This window comes from Electrophorus electricus, chromosome 6, assembly GCF_041902795.1.
Source record: "Electrophorus electricus isolate QZ-2024a chromosome 6, ASM4190279v1, whole genome shotgun sequence".
Lineage (NCBI taxonomy): Eukaryota > Metazoa > Chordata > Actinopteri > Gymnotiformes > Gymnotidae > Electrophorus > Electrophorus electricus.
Genome location: NC_137502.1, coordinates 2,345,001 through 2,355,000, shown reverse-complemented (window position 1 = coordinate 2,355,000; position 10,000 = coordinate 2,345,001). Strand labels below are relative to the sequence as shown.

The window sequence follows — 10,000 nt, the reverse complement described above, 5'->3', positions numbered from 1 at the left end:
ATGTTCCCAGTGTAAACAGCAGCACTGTGGTTTGCTCCAGGCCAGGGTGGACCTCCAGCATGTGCACCGTTTGCTTACTGAGCTTGTCTTTGTCTGGCACACTCCTGAAAGAGATCCTTTCCTGCTGTGCTGCCATCTAGCTGATGAGCACCTAGTCTCAAGATCTTTATGATCTGGCTCTGCTGCTCAGAGTATGGAGCTCCGAGCTGTTTGGACTCACCATGTCCTGTCTGGCCAAAAACTCATTATGGACCACCATCTGTACACACTGAGCCCTGTCCAAGTTCTCATAATCTCTCACTCTCTACAGGTTGAGAGAGAGGGAGAGAGAGAGAGAGAGAGAGAGAGAGAGAGAGAGAGAGAGAGAGAGAGAGAGAGAGAGAGAGAGAGAGAGAGAGACCACCCTTAGCCTGCTTTCGGGACAATTTTGAACGATGCATGGCTTGCGCTGAGCATGCCAAGAGCAGGAGCAGCTAAAACCTTTAGAAAGGCTTCCCGGGAAGCTCCACAAGCACGGGGAGAAGCTGAAAACACTTCACATGGGAGTGAGTGTCGCTTCCTCTCCAGGTTTCTTCCTCGTACTCTAGGAAGTTTTTCCTCACCACTGTCGCCCTTGGCTTGCTCACTGGGGGCTTGGACTAAGACATGTGTAAAGCTGCTTTGTGATGTTGTAAAAAGCACTGTATGAATAAATTTGACTTTGACTTCGGTGTTGCTTTTATATACCAATTTATATACCAATTCACATCATCATTGATGTGGAGGAGGCAGGTCTAATCCAGGACTGGCGCAGGTCCTGAATGCATGCATTTGGTTTTAGCTGAAATGAAATTAAGGATCCTCAACTTAGTGATGGATTGTTTTCATCTCTCCAGAGTATACGTCCCTTTACATCCATTACAATATTTATGTGTGTATTTGTATGTGTGTGTGTGTGTGTGTGTGTGTGTGTGTGTGTGTGTGTGTGTGTGTGTTTGGTTGTTTGTATGTTTCAGTGAAGGAGGTCAGGAAGGATTCCCCACAACAGATGTGCAGGATTTGTGCGTGGAAAGCTGAGGATTGCCGTAGTCTCCATGAGAATTACACCACACTCAACTGGCCTTGCCTAGGTTTGTGTGTAGATCAGCACTCTCACAGACCAGCACTGTGGTCTGCAGGGCAACCCCATTTCACTCGGAGACAACGCGGTATCACACAGGTCATAGTTGGGAATAATTCCCGTTCAGAATCAAACTTTCAGACATTCTGTGCAGAAGTCAGAGTTTCGCCACCATTCATGGTACAGCAATATTCACACAAATGTCAATAGTATAACAACCCGAAACACTCTGAAAACTAAGAAGGAAGAAGAGAATTTGTTCCTCGCTTCCTAGAGGCCTGCTATCTTACAAGCTAATCTGCAGTTTCTACTTATCGCAATGGGTAGTGATAAATGTTAAACATGAAATACCTTGGAACTCTGTATATACCCATTTCAGCAATACATGCTCATATAAAAACACCATAATGTTCCCCTTCATCATATACTAGAGGTTTGAGGTTTGCCCCTGAAGCACTTGACCGCAGTGTCTGAAAAATCATTGATTGTCGTTGACTGTTGTCCATTAGTCCGGTTTTCCTGGAAACGTCCTCTTTTCTGTGGGCTTAAAAGCTGGAATTTCCAAAAATGTGTCTTTCTTTTTCCATGTTGACATTTGTTTTCTACAGTCGTCATACATTGTGCAGCTGTTTCTGCACTGTTTTGAGCATTAACAGTTAGACTCGGTTCCCACATGTGGATTGCACATCTGCCTGGTTAAAACATTGTATCTAAAACTGCTTAATCTTCAGGGAGGTATAAGTGGGCACATCAGAACTACTGAAACGTGTCTAATGATGTAATAGAGATTTATGGTGAAGGATTTTCATTTATTCTATGACCATGAAAATAATCTTTTTAAAAACTTTTTTCTTAGTTACATTTAATTTGTAAGGAACAGATAAATGAAGATGTAATGTTGAGCGGTAAGGAGGCTATAACAGAGGCTAGGATAAACTCAGAGGCTAAGAAACATGAAGGCTAGGATAAACACAAAGGCACGTAGTACATAAACTAGACTTCTAATGAACAGATACCGGCTTTCATAGACATACATACAATGAACAGCCAAGACAAAGGGACCAAGACAGGGTTTAAATACATTACCTTAACAAGACTAGAAATGAGGAACAGGTGTGGAAATCAAATGAGGGGTGGAGAAAATGAAACTATGGACTAGAACCAGAACAATACACAAGACAGGGAAACCATGGAACATGGATGATAGGAGGGACCAACCATGACAGAAGAGGAACAAGATTATTTGGCCATATAGGCTCTGAAGTCACCTGTCGTTGGTTCTGTAAGGAAGTCTAACAAAAACATTTATTTAAAGTGCTTATGCGAATGACCCATCCCTCATTGGTCATCCTGGTGTTGTCAATAACATCATCACTAGTAATATCACCAATAACAACATCAGGAACACCCCACATATATCCCAGAATATTAACATAAACTGTCTTCAACAAAGACACTAGCTAACTTTAGTGAAAATGACAATTCTTGGCTGTAAATATATATATATTTATCTAAACACATGAGACATGCAAAACGCATTACTCTTCTTCACAGGCAACAAGGTGTTTGTAACGCTCTTGCTGAAGATTTTGTGTGTACGTCTAGCTACTGCAGTGATGTGCTGGGAGACCTCATATTTCAGCAGTGGCACTTCCTCAGTAGCAGCTGGTGTTAATGACACGTGATTGGCTCACTGTGGTGAGGCGAGACACACACCCTTTTACATTCACACTCTTTTCACGCTTCTCAAACTTGTCGTGGCTTAGCGGCTTGTGTTTGGAATTCCTGCTTCTTACGTTACCTCTACTTGGAGGTCACAGAGGGTCATGTACACTTATTATGTCATAATAAGAGTCCTCAGGTTTTCTTTATGCCAAGACCTTGATCCAGACTGAAAGAAAGAACCTACACCCAGAAGTACTCCAGCTGCAAATGTTGCTGTTATCCCAGTTGTTTATGGTTTGCAAGACACATTTTAAATCTTTGGGTGGATGCACTCTGTAACCATGCCAACCAGAATGCTGACACGTTCCCATTTTGGGAAGTTTGCCATTGTTGTCCAGAGTTGTAGCCTAAAGTTGTTGCACTCCACAACAACCTGCCCAACATGGAAAATCCTGCCAGGCTTCATCGTGGATAAAACAGTCACACAAGACAGACCAACCTGTGCACCGCCTGGATTGACAACAAGAAACTATGATTATTGACCCACACATGGATCCTGAGTCTATATAACATCAACAGGACTCTAAGAACATTCATCAGGAAATCAGTGGAACTGTGGAAGATGATCCTAGAGGCCGACTTCAGCCCAACAGCACCCTCAAGTCACCATCAAGTGCGGGATTTTCTGAGGAGATTTCCTGTCCCCGCTGCTGTTCTGCATAGGCCTGAACCCCCTCAGTGAGATCATCACCAAGACTGGCTACGGATACCGGCTACAGAATGGAGCGACCGTCAGCCTCCTCCTCTACATGGATGACATCATGCTGTATGCTGGAAGTGAATGAGACATCAACTCCAGAATATATAGAAATGACATCGGAATGTCATTCGGACTGGATAAGTGTGATCAGTTACAAGGAGAGGGAGGGTAGCTAGAACTGAGGGGATCGTACTAACAGAAGGTACCATAACAGATGTTGAAGACAACTACAAGTACCTCGGAATCCCACAGGCAAATGGGAATCATGAAGAGGCCACATGGAAAGCAGCTACAACCAAATAGTGATCGATGTGACCCCAAGTGATAGCAACTTCAGGAACAAGGAACACAAAAAGCTAGAGAAATACCAAGGACTGAGAGAAGAGCTGGAAAAGATGTGGAGGGTGAAGGCAACTGAGGTTCCCATGGTAATCAGAGCACTCTGTGCATGTGTATAAACTGGGAAAGTGGCTCCATCAGATCCTAGGAACAACATCCAAGATCTCAGTCCAGAAGAGTGCTGTCCTGGGAACAGCTAAGACACTATGCAGGACCCTCAATCTCCAAGACCTCTGGAAGAGGACCCAAGATTGAAGGAAAAAGATTTCACAAAGGAGGGCAAGCGGGGAATTTTTTTAATAAAAATATTTTAGATTTTTATATAATTTATTTATTAAAAAACTGGAATTTTACAAAATGTAACAGAACATTATATAATATAATATTATTATTCAGCTTTCTTTAAACAATAGCTTACATTATATGTGTCTTTAATTAGCTACATAGTTGGTTAACTAATAGATAGATACTTTCGTGCTCTGTAAGCTCAAGTATTGCTACTTAATATATTTAGCTAGTGTTCATCTGATTTCTCCAGTTCTATCGCTGAAGCGCCTTTATTCCTGCTTCAGGAATCATTCTGTAAAACGGTAGACTGCTCAGTTCAAAATCTCATGTGGCTTCTACATTAAAATTTCATTGACATTTTTAAAAAAGAGGGCACAAATGTGAACATTTTATGCACCCTGCAGAACACTGGCGTGTGGCCATGTGTGTCTCTGAACATCCCTGAATGTGCTTGGAGTGATCAGATCAGAATGCGTCTCTGAGATGTATATGACTCTGTTTACACTTGCACTTAGTTGTGAGCACTTACGTCCACTTGAAACATGTCTATACTGTGATGGGAGGAGGCTAAGCAGAATGTAGGGATGAGTCATGTTGAACGAAAACATACATTTATTTACACACGTAACACACACTACTTAGCATGCAGGCTAATGGCTCAAACATCGACAACATCCACAATAAGACAATAAATTTATATACATGTACAATAATAAGGATCAGGTGAGAAACACAAGGGTCCATGACCAGGCAGACAAACACACACACACACAGAGACTTTTTTGGGGGGTGCGTACCATGACAGATACCAGATGTTATCCAGAGGGGTAGGAGAGTGTAGGATCGCTTTCTAGGTAGTCAAACAGTGAGCAATAATAGGATTCTTGTACCCCAAAAAGCCGTTATTAATTTCCGTGGAGTAAAAGGTTATTAGGAGAATTTTGTTTTCACAGATCCAGTTAAGCCTTTTACTCTGATATACCCCCCCCCCCCCCCCCCAAACCCACAATGGACTCTTCGCACTTGGACAGAAAGTAATAGAACACCATGGAGGAACCACTGGCAGTCTCTCGACGGGCTCTAACCCAGATGAATTGCACCTGCTTTGGGGCCGTTTACACTGAACAGACTTGTCTTGAAATGTAGAGGATGTGACAGTGTGCATTAGGTTAGTCTGTCTCCTCTCAGCACGATTACATGGCTATCCTAAGCCTTGAGCAAAAAGACTGTCGACCTTCCAGGCTTCTTGTGCTCGGACTGCGTCGGCCTCGTGTATAGGCTGTGCCACATGCACAGTGACTGTTTACATGTGATCAGCAGCGAATAAAGGGACTGTCCACACACCAGATTTGTCTGCCCCGGCAGATGCACACATCATTGCAAAGACAGCTGGATCAGCATCTATCTCTCTGACTGCCCATAGACATATGCAAATCTAAATTGAAGTCTTGGATGCTCTACAAAGAACGGAAGGAAAAATGAATTGCCACAGATGTCAGGGGGAACACAGCTAAATAATTAAATTACCTAAGTGTGGAATGACATTTGATCTAATCGGATCTATTAAACCTAGGGAGGTCAAGCCAAAAGAAAGGGCGTTTTTATAGTTAATAGCAATTAGCAGGCGATACTTAAATGTCTGCGAGAAGAGCGAAAATGTCATTTGAGGAATGAAAAGGCTTCTTTTCACCTTTGAGGTGGCCAACAGTACAGGCCGAGTGTAAATCACACAGGACATGTGATACTTTCATTTCATCTCGGATCTGATTAGCTCTCCCCAGCCACCCCAACCGTGCTGGATAAAGACCTGGCAGAGCTTTTCTGGGCTGTTTCAAGCATCTGAATGCCCTGTAATCCCTGCAAAGTAACAGAAAGACGGGGAATTTCAGCAATAATCTGCCATATTTTTTTATTTTTATTTTATTTATATTTTATAACCCACACCTTCTGAGGATGCGTGTTTCATGTGCTACTGAATAGAATATTGATCAAGTGTTAATATTTCAGGTGGTCTGGATTCTGCTAAATTAGGCAACCTTACAACTGCCTTAAAAAGATGAGTAGGAGAAAAGAGGTGTGTGTTGTGTTGGCGGTGTTGGGAGAGGGGGTGTGTGTTGTGTTGGGGTGTTGGGGGTGTGTTCTGTTGGGGGTATTGGGGGGGTGTTGTTGTTGGAAGTGTTGGGAGATGGGGGGTGTGTGTTGTGTTCAGGGTGTTGGGAGAAAAGAGGTGTGTGTTGTGTTGGGGGTGTTGGGGGGTGTTGTATTGGGGTGTTGGGAGAAGAGAGGTGTGTGTTGTGTTGGGGGTGTTGGGAGATGGGAGGTGTGTGCTGTGTTGGGGGTGTCGGGAGGGGGGTTGTGTGTTGTGTTGGAGGTGTTGGGCCAGTGTGTTGTGTTGGGAGTGTTGGGAGATGGGGGTGTGTGTTGTGTTCTGGGTGTTGGGAGAGGGGAGATGTGTGTTGTGTTGGGGGTGTTGGGTGGGGGGTTGTATTGTGTTGGGATTCTGGAGGTGTGTGTTGTGTTCGGGGTGTTTGGAGAGGGGGGGGGTGTTCTGTTGGGGGTGTTGCCCTTTTTGAGGTCTCTTTGTCTCTGATTGGCCATGCGTTTCATTGTCTTCTATTTCGAGTTCCAGTGCGTCCCACAGCGAGAGGAGCCCAATTTTACCGTTGTCTGTATGCCGCAATGCCAAGGGTGTGAGTGATGTGCAGATTAGTGGTCCATCCAAGTGAAAAATATCCCCCCCCCCCCCCCCCCCCCACACACACACACGTAGACACGTGCACACACACCGCCACCATCCACACAATGCTTCTCACTTGTTATGGCTGTTTACTTCATCACAATGAAATGTCAAACTAATAATATTTTCTTTTATGGTCCCCAGTTCATTCGGAATAACTAATGATGACATGGAAGCAAGGTTTCGTAAATATATAGTGGAGATTATTCCTTAAATTATTAACTTGATTAGGTTCAGGACATAGAAGAGTATTTCTTTATTATCTTCCATATCTCATGTGCACATTAATACATTTTCACTAACTGGCCAGCCGTTTGTAATGGGCCTAAAAGATTTATCATTGACCATTTTAAATCTGTTCCATTTTTACTTGGTCCTAGATCAATGTCATTGGGTGGCCTGAATGTGCGGGATTTTCTTAGTAAAGAGGTGGGAGAATAATTATTCTGGCCATAGTAAAGGATTGTGTGTGTGTGTGTGTGTGTGTGTGTGTGTGTGTGTGTGTCTGTCTGTGCTCAGCCCTGCTTATCTGTGCATGTGTAGATTACCACATTCCTTTCAGGCAAGTCTACAGAACTGTTGCACTATACACAGTACTATACACTATACACATTACAATACACTATACACATTACTATACACTATACAGAGTACTATACACCATACACATTATTATACACTATGCACAGTACTATACACTATACACATTATTATACACTATACACATTATTATACACTATACAAAGTACTATATAATATACACATTATTATACACTATACACATTATTATACACTATACACATTACTATACACCATGCACTTTATTATACACTATACACTTTACAATACCCTATACACATTATTATACATTATACACAGTACTATACACCATACACATTACTATAAACTATACACAGTACTATACACAGTACTACACACAGTACTATACACCATACACATTACTATAAACTATACACAGTACTATACACAGTACTACACACAGTACTATACACTATACACAGTACTATACACTGTACACATTATTATACACTAAACACAGTACTATACACAGTACTATACACAGTACTATACACTATACACATTACAATACACTATACACATTATTATACACTATACACATTACTATACACTGTACACATTACTATACACTATACACAGTACTATACACCATACACATTATTATACACTATGCACAGTACTATACACTATACACATCATTATACACTATACACAGTACTATACATCATACACATTACTATACACTAAACAATTTATTATACACTATAACAGTACTATACAATATACACATTATTATACACTATACATATTACAATACACTACACACATTACTATACACCATACACATTATTATACACTATACATAGTACTATACACATTATTATATACTACACATTACTAAACACCATACACAGTACTATATACGATACACAGTACTATACACTATACACATTATTATACACTATACACAGTACTATACACTGTATACATTATTATACACTATACACAGTACTATACACAGTACTATACACAGTACTATACACTATACACATTACAATACACTATACACATTATTATACACTATACACAATACTATACGCCATACACAGTACTATACACTATACACATTATTATACACTGTATACACATTATATGCTATACACATTACTATACACATTACTATACACTATACTCAGTACTATACACATTATTATATAATACACTTAACTATACACCATACACATTACAATACACTATACACATTATTATACACGATTCACAGTACTATACACCATACACATTATTATACACTATACACAGTACTATACACCATACACAGTACTATACACTATATACACATTATACACTATACACATTACTATACACAATACTATACACTATACACAGTACTATACACATTATTATACACTATATACACATTATACACTATACACATTACTATACACATTAATATACACTATACACAGTACTATACACATTATTATATACTACACATTACTATACACCATTCATATTATTATATACTATACACAGTACTATACACATTATTATACACTATACACATTGTCATGCACTATTCACAGTACAATACACTATACACATTACTATACACTATACACATTATTATACACAGTACTATACACCATACACATTACTATACACTATACACAGTACTATACACCATACACATTATTATACACAGTACTATACACCATACACATTACTATACACTATACACAGTACTATACACTATACACATTATTATACACTATACACATTATTATACACTATACACAGTACTATACACATTATTATACACTATACACAGTACTATACACCATTCACATTATTATACACTATGCACAGTACTATACACTATACACATTATTATACACTATACACATTATTATACACTATACACAGTACTATACACATTACTATACACTATACACAGTACTATACACATTATTATATACTACATATTACTATACACCATTCATATTATTATACACTATACACAGTACTATACACATTATTATACACTATACACAGTACTATACACATTATTATATAATACACATAACTATACACCATACACATTACAATACACTATACACATTATTATACACTATACACATTATTATACACTATTCACAGTACTATACACCATACACATTACTATACACTATACACATTATTATACACTATACACAGTACTATACACCATACACATTACTATACACTATACACATTACTATACACCATGCACATTACTATACACTATACACAGTACTATACACTATACACATTATTATACACTATACACAGTACTATACACCATACACATTACTATACACTATACACATTATTATACACTATACACAGTACTATACACCATACACATTACTATACACTATACACAGTACTATACTCTATACACAGTGCTATACACTGTATACATTACTATACACTATACATATTACTAGACACTATACAAAGTACTATACACAACACATTGCACATGAATTACAATCATCATCTACCACTGAAC

General features: G+C 39.4%; 1 protein-coding gene across 4 annotated transcripts in view; it reads left to right on the top strand.

The window, feature by feature from the left end:
* Window positions 1–10,000, top strand: part of mgat4c (mgat4 family member C) — a 109,645-nt gene that overhangs the window by 74,370 nt on the left and 25,275 nt on the right. For 3 of the 4 annotated variants that reach the window (XM_035524882.2, XM_081716784.1, XM_081716785.1), the window contains one exon: window positions 996–1,109. The exons of the other annotated variant lie outside the window; for it this stretch is intronic. In XM_035524882.2, coding sequence (XP_035380775.1) covers window positions 1,028–1,109 — 82 coding nt within the window. In that variant the 5' untranslated portion in view covers window positions 996–1,027. The remainder of the gene's footprint in view (window positions 1–995; window positions 1,110–10,000) is intronic. 4 annotated transcript variants of the gene reach the window in all.